At 39.0% G+C, this 17,510-nt stretch overlaps 1 protein-coding gene across 1 annotated transcript in view; it reads left to right on the top strand.

The window, feature by feature from the left end:
• The first annotated feature begins 1,285 nt into the window (after nucleotides 1-1,285).
• dnah1 (dynein, axonemal, heavy chain 1) overlaps nucleotides 1,286-17,510 on the top strand; it is a 33,822-nt gene continuing 17,597 nt past the window's right edge. The window contains 43 exon segments of the mRNA XM_062416524.1: nucleotides 1,286-1,462; nucleotides 1,597-1,678; nucleotides 1,898-2,066; nucleotides 2,189-2,339; nucleotides 2,697-2,829; nucleotides 2,918-3,088; nucleotides 3,204-3,459; nucleotides 3,601-3,758; nucleotides 3,889-4,100; nucleotides 4,406-4,704; nucleotides 4,897-5,047; nucleotides 5,200-5,393; nucleotides 5,517-5,742; nucleotides 5,861-5,980; nucleotides 6,079-6,161; nucleotides 6,331-6,472; nucleotides 6,640-6,795; nucleotides 8,958-9,156; nucleotides 9,264-9,517; nucleotides 9,810-10,022; nucleotides 10,209-10,373; nucleotides 10,493-10,614; nucleotides 10,899-11,004; nucleotides 11,093-11,323; nucleotides 11,403-11,543; nucleotides 11,671-11,834; nucleotides 11,960-12,073; nucleotides 12,165-12,353; nucleotides 12,450-12,555; nucleotides 13,552-13,665; nucleotides 13,754-13,903; nucleotides 14,110-14,196; nucleotides 14,321-14,507; nucleotides 14,612-14,703; nucleotides 14,799-14,953; nucleotides 15,073-15,250; nucleotides 15,349-15,543; nucleotides 15,631-15,750; nucleotides 16,180-16,338; nucleotides 16,462-16,566; nucleotides 16,673-16,813; nucleotides 17,020-17,180; nucleotides 17,268-17,425. Of these exon segments, the coding sequence (XP_062272508.1) occupies nucleotides 1,286-1,462; nucleotides 1,597-1,678; nucleotides 1,898-2,066; nucleotides 2,189-2,339; nucleotides 2,697-2,829; nucleotides 2,918-3,088; nucleotides 3,204-3,459; nucleotides 3,601-3,758; nucleotides 3,889-4,100; nucleotides 4,406-4,704; nucleotides 4,897-5,047; nucleotides 5,200-5,393; nucleotides 5,517-5,742; nucleotides 5,861-5,980; nucleotides 6,079-6,161; nucleotides 6,331-6,472; nucleotides 6,640-6,795; nucleotides 8,958-9,156; nucleotides 9,264-9,517; nucleotides 9,810-10,022; nucleotides 10,209-10,373; nucleotides 10,493-10,614; nucleotides 10,899-11,004; nucleotides 11,093-11,323; nucleotides 11,403-11,543; nucleotides 11,671-11,834; nucleotides 11,960-12,073; nucleotides 12,165-12,353; nucleotides 12,450-12,555; nucleotides 13,552-13,665; nucleotides 13,754-13,903; nucleotides 14,110-14,196; nucleotides 14,321-14,507; nucleotides 14,612-14,703; nucleotides 14,799-14,953; nucleotides 15,073-15,250; nucleotides 15,349-15,543; nucleotides 15,631-15,750; nucleotides 16,180-16,338; nucleotides 16,462-16,566; nucleotides 16,673-16,813; nucleotides 17,020-17,180; nucleotides 17,268-17,425 (6,886 nt within the window).

A 17,510-nucleotide genomic window follows, 5' to 3' on the forward strand; every position in this document is an offset into this window, starting at 1 on the left:
TTTCAAGGGGTTCCTTCAGTCAAGTGATATTGTGTCAAAATTGTGTTTTTCGTAGCACCACCTCTGCGGTTGGGGTTAGTACTTAGGTTATGGTTATAGTTAGGCGTAGCAGGAATAGCAAGTAGATGTTAAAATAAGGTTGTGTGTAGTTTAAGGTTAGAGGAAACAGACTTCGACATAAACCCCGGCTAGCTTATTTGACGTTATTGCATAGAAAAGGCGATAGTCTTCTGGCTGGTACACTTGATAGTGGTCATTTGGCAGTCGTAACATGGCAACAGCGGTGGGTTCAAACTGATGTTACCTTTGTCACTAACGATTACTTATACGAACAATGAATGAAAACTAGAGCAAAAATGAAAACTTTCTAAACAAACAAAACAAAACAAAACAAACAAACTGTATTTTATTCACAGTAAGTACAGACTGTACTAAATGTAGCCAGAATAATGTTGTACCTATCTGTACCTTCATATGTTCTGGGAATGCTCTTCTATATCTAACCTCTGGTCTAAGGTGGCTAGTGTCTTGAAAATATCCTGGAAAAACCCCAATTTCTTAATGGATCACTTTATTTTAATGCAACGATGACCAGTCATCCACCCTCAGTGATAATACCAGATAAGCCATTGGGAAAATCATATTTGCAATTTACTGAATTATTATTTACTAAAGTAATTGTATCTGATACCAAATCAGCCCTTAGTCACAGTATCAGACAGATATCCAATATTGTTATCAGTCCATCTCTACCAAGATGACCATAAAACACTTGTGGTTCTCCCCTGAGCCTGTATTGACAAAAGAATGGCTAAATCATATTAAGAATATTACACTCATAGAAAGATCATTAGCTGTAATTCACAAAGGTCTGTGATATCCTCACTCCTTTGAACCTACACTTTCTTTCACAGACATAATGTGTCATTTTCAAATGTAAGAAGACCTACACACACATTATCTAGTGTCTCTGTGTGTATGTATATAGTTGTTGCTAAATGCTGTTTGTATGTGTAATAATTCTTGTCTATAGTATGTCGTGTGCAATGATTGTCATGTGACACTTTTTTTTTTTTTTTTTTTTTTTTAAAAGTTGATCGCCAAAAGAATATACAGATTAATTCACCCCATGGCAGCAACATTATGTGCAGTTGAATTTTTCATTCAAATTTAACCTGTAAAGCTAAATCAATAGCTTATAATGTTTATATATGTCTTTGGTATAAGGGATGAAAAATTGAAATGCGTCTTTGTTCATATATCAGTTATTCTATTCAGCTAGGTGATGGAAGGCACATTTTTGCCTGGTTTTGGGGTTCTGGTGCCTCATCCCCCCAGCAAACCTCCAGACCACAAGCCTCTCGCTGCAAGTCAGAGACACAAACTCCCTCCAATGAGGAAATGCTGTGTGAATGAACAGAGGGGCCTCTACTCAGATATCATCACCGCTTCAAGGTTCCAGGTAAAAGCACATACTGTAAACTCGTACATCTGACTGTTCAAATTCAGACCTGACATTTTGTTGTGAAGTCCATGCAAAAACTGAGCTGCTGTTACGCTTTGATCCAAAACTAAGTGTAAATCTTTGTTGATTAGTCTCGTACAGAGGGACCTGGAACCCGGCTGAAGTCACAGGGTCAATCCATTCGTGAGTTTAGTGGTTTCAACACATCAAAAGGTGAGATACTCTATTACATACCAATTTTTGGCAAGCAGGCTGTTAAAATCAAGTGTTGTGCAACATCATATGCTTCTCTAAAATACAGTATTTTATACAGTACCTGTCAAAAATTTGGACACACTTCCTCTTTGAAGAGAATGGGAAGTTGTGTCCAAACTTTTGACTTGTACTGTATGCTGCGTGTAAAAGCTTTGTCCTTCTGCACTTTTTCTGTAGTTTCTACCTTCAAGATTCAAACAGACCAGCTTGCTCCAAAGGATAACTATGGACCCATCTCAGAGCAATTACTAACTTCTTACTTCTGCCATGGTGGAGATAAACCCAAGGTCCAGATGCCCTACAAAACCATTACTGGAAAGATCCCTCGCAAGTTAGAGATAGAGAGGTATTTACTGTTTGTGTGTGTGACTGAGGAGGACTTATTATTTAGTGCTGTGCAGCTGCTTGCATTTCCTGGTGTCCCATGACTTATAATTACACTGTTTTATTTTGTGTCTTTTCCAACAGACGTCGACGGGAATACTTGAAGCTTGACTTTTTACAGCTCATGGAAGAAAAGGGCATAGACTCTAATCTGCTAATGCCAAGACATCGGGGCAGTCGTGATGAGGATGTGACCACACCAGACAATCCTGTGTCACCCTACCTCCCACTGGAGGTGAGTCTGTTACTGCTGCAGTATTTTTTTTAGCATTTTGGTTCCAGATTACAAGGGCTGCATCCAACAATTATTTTCATAATCAATTAAGGTGGATTATTTTCTGGATTGATCAATTAATTGTTTGTTGTATAAAATGTCAGAATAAAGTAGCCATCACAATTTCCTAAAGCTGTAGGTAACATCTTTAAATTGCTTGTTGTGTAAGACATTCTGTTTACCATCACGTAGACAAAAAAAGCAGAAAATCTTTACAATTAAAATACCGGAATTGAATAAATGATTAATTGACAATTAATCATACATCCCATATTTTATTGTACACCCAAACTTATCTTTGATTTGTTTCTCCCTAAGATATTTGACAACGAGGAGTATGACTGCCGTACTCCAGAGGACTGGCTCGCCCTGGGAAATGGTGATGCAGCTCCTGATCGGAAACCTATTCCTGCGAAAGCCCTGCTGCCTACAGATGATGAGATACCATCTGGTAAAATGTTTTCTGAAATATAACATGTAAACAGGGATAGAAATTATTTTCCTGCTTTGATTGATTCTCTTGTCTCTCTCTTTAGAAGAGGATCCTAAAACCCCCTCTCTACAGTACAGCTGGCATTTAGTTGGCATTCTTGACTATAGTAATGAGAAATGCCAGTACCTGGTAGAGAAGGTTCACATATGCAGTGGACTGACAGATGATGAAGGAAATCCTATTCTTGACGAAGAACACAAAACGGATAAACCTCCTGGTGAGTTTTTATGTTTTTGCACTATGATGATACTGTACTGTCTTGACTCTGTCTCTGCTGTCCCTCTGTTTGTCATATTGAGCATGTATGTATGCTTTCTGCTTCTCTTACACAGGAGGAAACACTCTGTTAATAGGCAGTAAGTATTGGGTACCCAGGATCAGATTGTTATTCGCAGCTGAGGATCCACGTGTCTTTGTCCAGCGGATCCAGTTTGCTCTGCGCTGCAGGGAGAACACAGAGGCCCTTCTCCTCTACCACCTAACTGCAGACTGCATGCCCATCTGGAGGGGAACACCATCTCTCAATGCCCACAGTTTCCAGCAAATGAAAAGCCGTACCCTTTCAGCCCCTGGCCTCAGATTGAAAATGTGAGCAATGTCAACTTTAAATGTTGTTGTAAATTGTCTCCTTATTCAGTCTTTTTTTTTTTTTCTTTTACAATATAACCCCATGAATTGCAATGCTCTATAATTAATGAAGGGTGAATATGGGGGATATTATGTATGCAGGCTGGAGAAGTGTATAGGCAACCTGGAGAAGGAGGTAAAACTGGAATATGACCGAACTATGAACCGCATCAACCTGGACAAAGTAGTGATGAGCCATCGGGAGGAGTTTTTACATGTCACTCTGCCACAGAAAGATCCTGAGCATGTGCCGCAAGAAGGTGAGACACTTTGCCTTGGATACGTTTGTTTGAATCAGTGGGGTTAGGATTAAGGAAATCACCAACTAATCCCTGACATTCACCTTTAGAATATAAACACTGGACACTGCTTTGTTTTGCCTTTGTACAGGTTGTATTCCAGTTCCTCACTTTGACTTTGAGAAGAACAGGTCTGCATTTGTCACCTGTTCCCTGCTATCAAGGTCAGAAGTGATCTGTATATTATCTGAAATAAGGTCTGAGTGCAACAAAGTAGCAGCCATGAGACTCTTCAACATCACGTCGATCAAACCACTGCGACTGGAAGACTTTGAAGTCATCCAGTCTCAAACGTATACTCAGGTATTGTATGATTGAGGAGCGTTTTACCGCTAAAATTGGATTAAGAAAAATAGCTTTTTTCTTTGCATAGTTTAATTCTCTAGTAATCACTCACATACCATAGCCACATTTAATATGGACTGTGCTATTCCTAAAACAACGAGTTGTCAGGGTAACTGCAGCTTGTTTGTAGGGTTACATTTAAACAGTGGATACATTTTGTGGCTGATGTTAAGCATGACTTACTATAGAAACAAACTTTGCAGACATAAAATACACACAAGTTTGTCATTAATAAGGCAGTGAATCACTTCATCCTTCTCCAGATAAGCCTGTTTCTTCGGGAGCCATGGATGGTCACTCTGTGCAACATCATCCGTTCCAACGTAGGAACCCACATGCGAGGCTTGTACAACGTCGATGAGACTTCCTGGGAGATGTACAAGATATCCAAGATGTACAGGCTGATGGCTATGATGCGCTACAAACTGCAGGACACCTTGCGCTTCCTTGTGCAGGACTCGCTGATCAGCCTGACTCAGCTGCTGTTGGACGCCTGTCACAGTGTGCTGACTTGTCCTCAGGACCTGGTCTGGGGGAACGACCTCGTCAATAGCCCCTACAAGTAGGATAACATACATTTGCCCTAACATTACATATACTGTACCCTTCCTTATATTCCCTCATTCTCTAAATATACCTTGAAGTCAGCTATACATAAGTATTTATTTTGATGTGTTTCATAGTAATTTTCACTTAAGCTATTATTTACAATACAGCATTGTGTTGGTAATATCAGCCTATTGTTTATATTTAGGCCAAAGAAGAACCCTGTGTTCCAGGTTGACTTGATTCTGGATCAGACTGGCGTTCATTACAGCACTCCCCTGGAGAATTTTGAGACATCTATCATTATGCTGTTCGATAAGGGCATTGTGGGCACATACAATGTACCAGAACTCTATAAGGTAAAATGAAATCTGCTATCCCCCTGAATCACAGAGCAAAAAAAAATAAATCTTGTTCAGACTCATCTATTCACGGATAGGTATAATGATAAGTATAAGGTTGGTGACAGTGATGCTGAGGATTTAACTGTTCCCTCTCTTCTTCATGCCAGTTTGTGATGCAGAAATTGTTCATCGGCGATGATCCTATGCTCGAGTCAGTGAATTTGTGGGAGCCAGAAGTAACTGAGTTGAGAGAAAATATCCGCATGGCTCTAAATAAAGCTACCATACCTCTAAAGGCTTACGCTGCTGAATATACCAAACACTTAGAGCTACACAATTCGGACATAGAAACTCTTCTCAGGTAAGTTTGTGGTTAGATTATAACAGCAAGACATGGGTCAATCAGATTTATCATCCTCTCAGACTTTGATGTTTTCTGCTGAATGACTTCAATCTTCTCTTAGGCCTCTATTTTCTCTCCCAGCTCTCACACACAGGCAGAACGGAATTCCCAGGAACTTAAGAAAGAGGTGGAACAGCATCTAAAGGAAAAGGAAAGTCTTGAACAGTCGTTGCCATCCTCAATTGTCCTTGGTCCATTTATTGTTCGTGTTGAGTCTGTACGTCAGGCTCTCACTAACAAGAGAAAGGCTTTGGCCAATGCTTTGCTGGACCACTTTGCTCGGAAGCTGCGCAAGCAGGTTGATGATGTACGTCATTTGTTTAGAGGCCTTAATGATATAGTGTTAAAGTATTTTGCATTGAAATGGTTTGATTATTTTATATACACAGGACGTACATTTGTTTTTTTCCTGTGTGTTTGTCTAGGCATCTGAAGAGTGTAACATCATGAGCAGAAAGCTACGTGAGAAGCCCAACAACATTGAGGAACTGACTGAAAAGAGGGAGTGGATGAAACAAGTCCCAGAACAGCTAAAGAGTTACAAGGTGCAGATTGAAGGGATGAATCAGCTATCTATGTTATTTGTTATATGAAAGGTTACTTTGTCTATAAATATATTTATTTTTCAATCTGTCCATAACAGGAACTTATCGGCAAGACCCTGTCAGAATATGATGTAATAGACGAATTCTGCTACTGTCTTTCAGACGAGGATGTTAATAAAAAGTAAGTGTAAATTCTTTTTTTTTTTTTTGAAAATTAGATTTATGTTCACATATGGGATTGACAGTGATTTAATGGGTCCGTGGTGGTCAGAGGGCCACAGGGAACTGAGGAATTATTCTAGTGATACTTAGTGATATTCTAGTGGTACTATAGTAACTTATCTGCGCAGGTGGACAGCTATCGGGTATCCTCAAAGGATAACCAGCCAGATAGAAGAAGTAGCCATCCAGCATGTGGAGGATGAGGGGCGCTTCCACAAGATCCAGTTAGTCGACCAGAACAACTTTGAGGAGCACCTCGACTCCCTACAGGTAAGCTTAGCCTACTATTTTTTCTGTTTTTTTGTTAAGTAAACATTTATCATAGTATCAACTCTACATTAATATTTCTATTCAAATCTATTATCATTTTCATATTAGAAACTCACTATTCAGAGAGAAAAGTAAGTTGTTCTAAATCACCTCATCTATGTTCATAGATGTTGGTTGCTGGGTTTGCGAGTCATGCAGACATTAGTCATGCCTCTGAGATGGCCAATGAGATCAGGCGTACAAGCAAGCAGCTGAAGGAGTGTCAGACTATGGCTCAAACCTACAACATCAGAGAACGTCTGTTTGGTCTTCCTGTCACAAATGTAAGTGTGTAAATGTAAGAATTCATCAAGCAAAATGATCTATTGATGGGTCAATGACATGACGCTATTTTTTTGTCCCTGTGGTTTAGTCAAATTTAAAAGGGATAAAATTTGAATGAAATGCATGAATATGTTGCACACGTTATTTTCTTGTGGACCAAGTATAACATTTCTGCTTTTAATCCATTTTCAGTCACTATATTAGAGGATTATGGCAAAAATGTCCCAATGGTGTAACCATCAAAACTTGAAGGAAAAAAATTACACTTGCTTAAAACCCCTCAAATTCTCAATAAAACATCAACTAGTCTGACATATTACATTGTCACTCTTTCATAATAAGTAAAGGTTAATGGAATACAACTGTTCTAAATATTAAGTATAATTTGGTGAATCGTGTCAAGTCACGTGAACCACATGAAGTGTCTCAAAGTGTAACCACCATTTAAGAGGCTATTTTTATTAAAATTGTGAGGAAGGCCATATAACAGGAAGTGGTTTTACAGATAAGGACCCCTGATGATCACAACTGCTGCTCGACAAGATTAGAAGCTCTTAACAATTACTCATAAACTGACGTTTTTTGCACTTAGTCAGGTTTGCTCGGTTTACATGTCCCACGGTGTAACACTAAAAAAACATTGTTAATTCATAAGAATTCATTAAAATGAATATTTACTTTAGGAATTACATTTCAAATATTGAGACCAAAGTCATGTGCGTACACAAGTGTCAAATTTGATTTTAAAATGAAATGTCAAAATTGTATACATCATTTGAGTCCTATTAAAAGCATTTATGTTTTGTCAAATAACAGTAGTTTAGGATACTATTTATGTTAGATATCAATAGTTTATTATGCTAATTAAAGATGGATAATAAAAAACATAGTTTTGAACGTGTACAGTAGCTTTAAAATACCCGAAATCCAAAAATTCATTTAAATGAGATAAGTTACTCAAACATAACATCTGTGAAATATAATTATTCACACTTCTGCTATTTACTAATATAAACAAAATTAAAACAATAACATTAAATTTCTCCATGAAAACAGCTGAGTGGGAAGAATGTCTTCACCAGGCCTAAACCACCTGACTTCTTATATAATATAATAACATCAACTCTGAGTCAGAACCTCTGAACTCATGATGGAGGACTGGAATCAGTTCCCCCCTTTCTCCCTCTCTCTCTCTCTCTCTCTCTCTCTCTCTCTCTCTCTCTCTCTCTCTCTCTCTCTCTCTCTCTCTCTCTCTCTCTCTCTCTCTCTCTCTCTCTCTCTCTCTCTCTCTCTCTGCCCAAACACATCTTTTAAAGATACAGTATCTAAAATTCTTATTGTCAGATTAAATATCTATCAATCAAGTTATGAGTTAACTTATGAGTTGTCTTTGTTACATCATTTCTTTCTTTTCTCTATGATACAACACATGAGTTACATTTTAAGATGAAGTTACCATGATTGTTGTTGTAAAATGGGTTTTTTTAAGCACATAATTTACAGTTGAAGGAATGAGTTAATTTAATAAATGAAATTACAGTATTTTTTCATAAAAATCTGATTATTTACAGGAAAATAAACATGAACTACAATGTGGAATAAATGTAATCCACTTTGGCAACGCAACAAAATGTTTTTTAACACATTTTCTTTGGCCCCAACTTATTTAGAAAAAATGTTTGTTTTTAGGATATGTCCTGCTCAATATTGACAAAGCGCATTAAAATTTAATTGAAGGAATACTCCAATTTTTTTCCTTTTCATTTGATGTTTTAAAATGAAGAAATTCTTTTATAAATGCACTTAAATAATAAAACTGTTGGTCATTCAAATATTTAATATTTATCATTCTTTGTGGTTACGCCATGGGACACTTTCAGGAGCACTCAGTCTTACTTTTGGTTCAAATAAATGGTGCAAATGTAATTTCAAATGACATAAAACCAACAAAAACACAAAATATAGATATTAATAAACCTGATGCATCCTTTTCAAACTATTTTTTAAGACATTTTTGAATTTCTCATCTTGCCAAACCTTATTTGTCACTGACCCTGATACATTTTGTCATTACAGCCACCATATTACAATCTAACAAACTGGTAAAGAATATGCATTTGTCAGGTTTTTTCTAACAGTGAAATGTAAAATTGTATTACAGTATGATCGTCTGCAGAAGCTGATAAAGGATTTCCAGCCTTATAAAGACCTATGGTCCACCACTTATGATTGGCTCCGTTGGCATGAGAGCTGGCTCAATGACCCGCTGTCCTCAATCGACCCTGAGCAGCTTGAGCACAATGTCACAGATGCCCTCAAGACCATGCACAAATGCATCAAACAGTTCAAGGACATTCCTGGTGGGTGACACATCTATCACAATTCAAACTTGACAAAGGTATGTGTGATTGTCAATGTGTCTCATGTATTTTTTCTTGGCCTCTCTCTTTGTCTGAAATGACACCAGACTGCCAGATGGTGGCAACTTTAATCCGCAGCAAGATTGAGGACTTCCGTCCGTACATCCCTCTGATTCAGGGCCTGAGGAACCCGGGGATGAGGAACCGCCACTGGGAGATACTTTCAGAACGCATTCAGATGAAAGTCAAACCCAAAGCCAACCTGACCTTCTCCCGCTGCCTGGAGCTTGGACTACAGAACCATGTGGATGATATAGCTCATGTGGCTGAGGTGGCTGGGAAAGAGTACACCATTGAACAGGTATAACTGAACAGGAGTCAGACTCTTAATGCAATGTTGTGAGTGTTTTGTTGTTTTACGATGGATGGAGTGTGTTGAATAGGATTTCCTTTTTTAATATATTATAATAATATAGTCAACATGCAATTTCTACAGTAGAAGCACTTGACAGGGGTCGTATTGACTTTGTTTTTTAGTTCAAACAAACTCTCCTCACCTTTCTTGCTGATTGACAAGGTCAATGTGTGAATATCTCTAATAACTGGTGTCTTCTACTGTGGCTTCTACTGTTTTTTCACACCTCCTCACCCAGGCCCTGGAAAAGATGGAACAAGAGTGGTCGACAGTAGTCTTTGATGTGCTGCCCTACAAAGAAACAGGCACCTACATCCTGAAAAGCCCAGATGAAGCGTCCCAATTGCTGGATGACCACATTGTCATGACACAGAGCATGTCATTCTCACCATTCAAGAAGGCATTTGAGGAACGCATCAACACCTGGGAGAGCAAGCTCAGAATGACTCAAGTACACACACCCATAAACACACACACACACACACACACACACACACACACACACACACACACACACACACACACACACACACACACACACACACACACACAAACATACATATTCAAGGTGTGTTTAGCGTAAGCATCATCTTACTGTGTCTTATGTTGTACTACTGCCCTCTTCTGGTGCTTGCAGGATGTGCTTGAGGAGTGGCTGACGTGCCAACGCTCCTGGCTCTACCTGGAGCCCATCTTTAGCTCTGATGATATCAACCAGCAACTGCCTGTGGAAGGAAAAAGATACCAGCAAATGGAGCAGACATGGAAGAGAGTCATGAAAAATGCCTTTAATAACCGAAAGGTCGGAGCTTTCATGATACTTCATATTAAAGGGAAGAGGTTTAGAGCTTGATGAGAGATACATTATAATAATGCTGGTGTTTATGCTTGTTCATATGTGTTTTCTGTGTTCATTGCTAGGTGATTGAGCTGTGTCCGGATGCTCGTTTGCTGGACAAACTGAAAGAGTGCAATGTGCTGTTGGAACAGGTCCAGAAGGGTCTTAGTGAGTACTTGGAGACAAAGCGATCCTCCTTCCCCAGGTAAGCCCCAGTCAAAGTGTCCTGACACACTCCTGGCACTGATTTCTTATGGTGTTAACATATTTTTCAGTATTTTCATTTCACACACCATTACTGTACAAGGTATACACTGATGTCACTTTTTACTTGATATAACTTCTTCACGAACACTGAGTGACCAGAGAAACAAAAATCTGTTCCTGCATAGTCAGTGATCTGTAGATGATGATTTGTGGCCATGCAAAGTTGTTGAACGCTGTTAATCACTCTGCATAATGCACTGTACAGTGAATATTTGTTTGTAGGTTTTACTTCCTGTCAGATGATGAGCTTTTGGAGATTCTGTCCCAGACCAAAGATCCCACTGCTGTACAACCACACTTGCGCAAATGCTTCGAGAACATTGCACGGGTTTGTTTTGGCTTACGATTGCTTTATACATAGGCTATTGGAAACATAATATGCACACCATATGAGTGACACACCTGTTGCTTCTCAGCTTCAATTCCAGTCAGATCTACAAATCACACATATGTACTCTGGAGAAGGGGAGGAGGTGAATTTGTTCCTGCCAGTGTGGCCCACTGGCAACGTGGAGAACTGGCTCAGAGATGTGGAGAAGTCTATGAAGGCCACATTGAGGGATAATATTGACCGCTCACTCAAAGTCTACTCCGAGGTCTGCGAACGTTGAGTTTCATATTGATGTTTTTCTTCTCTTGTGCAGCTTGTTTGTACAATTTTACCTTGATGTATTTTTAATTTGTTAAGAATTTGTAAGATCTACGCGTACCCTCTTGATCCCTCAGCAACCTCGTTCGGAGTGGGTGTTATCGTGGCCTGGTCAAGTGGTGATAGCTGGCTGTCAGGTCTTCTGGACTACTGAGGTGTCTGAAGCTTTGGAACAGCAAGACTTGGCCACCCGCCTTTATCCCCAACTACGGACACAGGTGTAGAAGTTGTATTAGACCAGCCAATATTCAAACTAAATATCACTTATCACAAAAATGTTTTTACTGCACATTGCACAGTATATATAAATTCACATTCTTAACATTTTGCCTTTGGTTTGTGCAGCTTGGTGACTTGGTGCAGCTGGTGAGAGGTGGTCTATCTCAGATGCAGCGAGCTGTGCTGTCTGCTCTCATTGTCATAGAAGTCCATGCTAAAGAAGTTGCAGCCAAACTGGTGGAGCAGGAAGTCTCAAGCGTCAATGACTTTGAGTGGATCAGCCAGCTCAGGTTATCTGTTCATTTGGTTGTTCTGTTTTCTGTCACTGTCTACTTCTGTCACTGTGGACCTTTGAGGCCACTTTATAATATTGTATGCATTATATTAAATATTATGGGTGCATGATTGTTTGTAGATATTACTGGGCAAAAGATGACTTATACGTCAGAGCAGTGAATGCAGAGTTCTTGTATGGATACGAGTACCTTGGTAACTCTGGACGTCTGGTCATCACCCCGCTCACTGACAGGTAGACTTAGCTGTTAATTCTAAGGTCGTCCACCTTTTTTCTTGCCAAATGCTGTGTACTCTTTCCGATACAACACTGTTTGCCTTTACAGATGCTACCTGACCCTGACAGGAGCTCTGCACCTGAAGTTTGGAGGAGCTCCAGCAGGTCCAGCTGGAACAGGAAAGACAGAAACGACTAAAGACCTGGGAAAGGCTCTGGCCATTCAGACAGTGGTTTTCAACTGCTCTGATCAGCTGGACTTCATTGCGATGGGCAAGTTTCTCAAAGGGTTGGCAAGGTAAGATATAATAAGTGATAGAATGTCAGTGTCACTGTCAAACATCAAAAATCATCCGTCGAATTCACGTGGGATTTCTTGTCTTCCATGTTTCAGCTCCGGTGCCTGGGCTTGCTTTGATGAGTTTAACCGTATTGACGTGGAGGTGCTGTCTGTGGTGGCACAACAGATCACCACTATACAAAAGGCCCAAATGGAAAGGGTGAGATGCTGCTTGATTAGAAATTAACAGACTGGTACCTATTGTTGTACAAGTACTGTGCATAAGTACAGTTTGTATTCGTATTTTGTGTAAATACCATTTTCTTTATTACATTTCAAGAAAGAACAAAATGTTTCATGTATTTGAATCAAATAAACTTTCTTTCCTGGAGTAATTACACTTGAAAGCATCACTGTATGGTGTTATCTAAAAATCACCAGTACTAATAAGTCAAAATCTTCAACATGTCTGCACCAACCATCACACATGGCGATAAATGCTATAAATATATAAATATTGTTATGAATTGAAAAATATTGCTTTTGACCTAAAATGCTAAAGAAAGTTATTGGATATTGGATATTAGTAAAAAGGTTAATATCAGATATTTTTACTTTTTACAGCTGTTGATTGGTTGACTATATGCTAAATATATCACAGTCTCATAAAATAAGCATTAATTGCATGTTATAAATTAGAATATTAACCAGTATAGACAACTGGTAACATTACATCAGGATTTGCAACATCAAAACTAGTTTAGAGCCAATTCTGGTCAAATATTCAACTTATGTAAGTGTGATGTGGAAACTTGAAGCCTTCAGTGCACAAAAACTGAGAACAGACTTTACAGTGATGTAGGAGACATTTTGTGTCCAGTAGAAAAACCTTTGAGACAAAATATATTTGCACATTTATAGATTCTTGAATTTTAAATGAGGGAGATGGAGTAGATGTCATCACAAGGATTTTGTGGAAAGGTGTATCAGACACAAATTATTATTCAAAGTATTTTACATATATCTTAAAACATGTCTGTGGGGATATTTAACTGTAGATAAAATTTAAAATCAACTTTTTCTTTAATTTACTATGTTTCCAAGTTTTAAGAAAAAGTAAGAATTGAATTTGTTTTTTCCACCACTGTATTGCACACATGATGAGGCAGTCATATGTTTCTCTAGAATAATTGTGTCTATGTTTTTGTGTTTTTAGGCAGAGCGGTTTGTGTTTGAGGGGTCTGAGATCTCTCTTGTCCCTTCTTGCGCTGTATTCATCACTATGAATCCTGGTTACGCTGGTCGCACAGAACTGCCTGACAATCTCAAGGTTTGAAATGATAATAGCATTTTAAACAACCATATAACACTGATGAAAAGCAGTTGAGGTTCAACAAATTAGATTGTATCTCCTACAGGCCTTGTTTCGTCCAGTGGCAATGATGGTGCCTGACTATGCTATGATAGCTGAGATCTCTCTGTACTCATTTGGCTTCAGTGATGCAAAAGTTCTCTCCAAGAAGATCACCACCACTTTCAAGCTCTCCTCTGAGCAGCTTAGCTCTCAGGTATGAACGCGGGGGAGATCTGTGCACCAAGAAAATAAACTAAGACCTATTTGACTGGCAGCTGGATGTTATATTATGAAAACTGCCATGTGAGTCGGATTTAAACATAGAGAGTAAAAATAATACAGGGCTTAACTTAATGGTAACAGATATACGTATGTATGCAAGAAAAACTAAAATATACATTTTTCCTTTTATTTATGAAGGATCATTATGACTTTGGAATGAGAGCTGTGAAAACTGTGATCTCAGCTGCTGGAAACCTGAAGAGAGAAAATCCTGACATGAATGAGGTTAGATATGTGTCTTTTGTTTATTATGTAAAGAAGGTATGAAAAAAAAAACGACAGATAGAATTTGAAAAACAACACCTCCAAAATTAACATTTTATTATTCTGAAATCTTGCTGTCTCCTAGGAGCTGATCTGTCTGCGAGCCATACAAGACGTCAATGTGCCAAAGTTTTTACAGGATGACTTGAAGCTCTTCCACGGTATTGTGTCCGATCTTTTCCCAAAGACAAAGCAGGAGCCAATCAACTATGGCATCCTCGAAGAGTCCATGCGTAATGTCTGCATCAAGAAGAACCTCAAAGATGTGGATGGTTAGTGTTTCTGGAGACCCAGAAAATATGATTTCAGATATGCTGTTTCCAGTTTTTTCAGGACATGTAGATAATTGATATTGTGGTATTGTGGTAATTTGCAGGCTATATTAATAAGTTAATTCAGCTGTATGAGACTACTGTGGTGAGACATGGCCTGATGTTAGTGGGAATCTCTGGATCAGGTAAAACCAAGGTGAGTCTTTCACTTGTTAATATGTTGTTTGCAGTTTTTACAGAGTATAATCAGTGTAGTGTCTTGTATATAAGCATTACTATTGCATGTGTTAGTGTTATGAAATACTAGGTGCAGCACTAACAGCTCTAAAGGGCCAGCCCTCCGTGAGTGGCGGTGTGTATGAGACAGTTCAGACCTATGTGCTCAACCCCAAGTCTATCACCATGGGACAGCTCTATGGGGAGTATGACTTGCTCACACACGAGTGGTAAGTGATGCTTTTTTCCGATGCAAACTACAGAAAAATGACAACAAAAATACAGATGTATAGTGTACACACACACATACACACACACGCACACTTTTTCTTTTGATTCATCTTTGTAGGACAGATGGTATCCTCTCATCTCTTATCCGTGGAGGGACAACAGTTATGGATCAGGAGAAAAAGTGGTACATGTTTGATGGACCAGTAGATGCTGTGTGGATTGAGAACATGAACACTGTGCTGGATGACAACAAAAAATTGTGCCTTAGCTCGGGAGAAATCATCAAGCTCACTGATGTAAGGTTACGTTTTCACACACAGGCTTGGATTTTTCAGTCTGTTCCTCGTCTCCTGTATCATGTGCATTTAGCTGTGCTGTGTCTTTACCTCTGCAGGTGATGACCATGATGTTTGAGGTGCAGGACTTGGCTGTGGCATCCCCAGCCACAGTTTCTCGCTGTGGTATGGTCTACCTGGAGCCTAGTATTCTGGGCCTCGTCTCCTTCACAGAGTGCTGGCTGAAGCAGGTCCTTGAAACTATGAAGCCGTACACAGAGCAGCTCAACTCCCTGTTTGCCCGGTTCCTGCAGGTGAGAGGAGACACAACATGACTGAGACAAACAAGCGGTGAATTATGTTTGATGCGTTTTATTTTATTTTTCTGTATTTGTACACAGGACTCCATCACATTTGTGCGAACATCAGTAAAGGAGGTCATTACATCACTTGACAGCAACCTTACCTGTAGTCTGCTCAAACTTATGGACTGCTTCTTCAATCCTTTCAGCCTTAAAGAGGTTTGTATGCAGCTTTTCTTTGTTTTCTATGGTTTGAAGCAATAAGAAAACTGTTAACAGATTGTTTAGTGGAAGCTGTGCAAAGTAGTTAAAAAAATTAAGTTTTGAGTAATCTTCAAAACTGTCATTCTATTTAAATAATATATCATTATCATAACCGTAACCAAATATGGTAAAACACTGAGAACGGCACTTAACAGAGGATGTTTTGATATTGAAAACTAATGAGTGAGATTTTTGGGTTGCTTCTACATATAGCAGTTGATGATTCTTGTGCTGTGTTTCATCACTTCAGCATTTTCACATTTTCAGTCTTTTAACTGATTAAAAACCCCATCTGACACAAAGTCCTAGTATTCCTTGTTTGGATCGTGCAAGACAGAGTGTTGATGATTGTGCTCCTCACACAAATCCTTCATTGTCTTTTAGGGTGAGAAGCCACCACCGAAAAGGAAATTGGACCGTCTGAATGAGTTGATTGAGCCCTGGTTCTTTTTCTCCCTGGTGTGGAGTGTAGGAGCCACAGGAGACGCAGCCAGCTGCAAGCGCTTCAGTTCCTGGCTCAAAAACAAGATGACAGAGGAAAAGGTTACATTAGCATCTCTAATTTAGCATTTCAATAACAAATAATTAACATAAAGTGTATTGATAGCTAGATTGTTTCTTGGCGGAGGCGCATTAAAATAAATATACATGCATTTGTTTATGCAGATTCAGTTATGTTTTCCAGAGGAGGGCCTGGTATACGACTACAGGCTTGATGACGCTGGCATTAGTCACTTGGAGGATGAAGACGAAGATGACAAGGACAGAAAAGTAAAAAGATGACGCTTAATCACACAAATCTTGCAGGAATGCAGCCAAAACTTGTAGATTGATTTTTGCCTGTTGACCCATTAATCTTAGTCACTCTGTGCACTAGGTCCAGTGGGTGAGCTGGATGAAAGATGCAAAGAGTGTTGTAATCAACCCGGAGACAAATTATTCTGACATCATCATTCCAACTGCTGACACAATGAGAATGTCATTCCTGATGGATATGCTTTTGACCAACAAGAAACCCGTGAGTACTTTGTAGTTGAACCTCACACATGTAATGACACATCAAGATAAAAAGGTAACTTTTAGTAAAAATCTTACTAAATAAACTAAAACACCTAATTAGGATCCAATTATGTATGCTTTACATTTACATTTCTTTAATTTCTTAAAAAAGATACCATTGGACTATATTTATGTTGTGTGTGTGCATGTGTGTGTGTGAGCCAGGTGTTGTGTATTGGGCCCACTGGCACAGGAAAGACCCTCACCATGTCAGACAAGCTGCTCAGGAACATGTCCACTGAATACATCACACACTTCCTCATGTTCTCTGCCCGCACTTCCGCCAACCAGACTCAAGATTACATCGACAGTAAACTTGACAAAAGGTATGCTGCTTTATTACACACATTGTCTATCCTAATACACATTATTTACAAGACAACAATACATTTGTAATGCACAATTTTGGTCAGGCGAAAAGGTGTGTTTGGACCTCCAATTGGGAAGTATTTCATCTTCTTTATTGATGATCTAAACATGCCCATGTTGGAGACTTACGGTGCCCAGCCTCCTATTGAGCTGCTGCGGCAGTGGATGGACCATGGTGGTTGGTATGACAGGAAACAGATAGGTAAGAACATTCAAGTTTCATTTTCCTCACTCTCATGTGCTGTTTCTTTAATATATATAAATATATATAAATATATATATATATA

This window comes from Scomber scombrus, chromosome 3, assembly GCF_963691925.1.
Source record: "Scomber scombrus chromosome 3, fScoSco1.1, whole genome shotgun sequence".
In the NCBI taxonomy this organism is placed as follows: domain Eukaryota; kingdom Metazoa; phylum Chordata; class Actinopteri; order Scombriformes; family Scombridae; genus Scomber; species Scomber scombrus.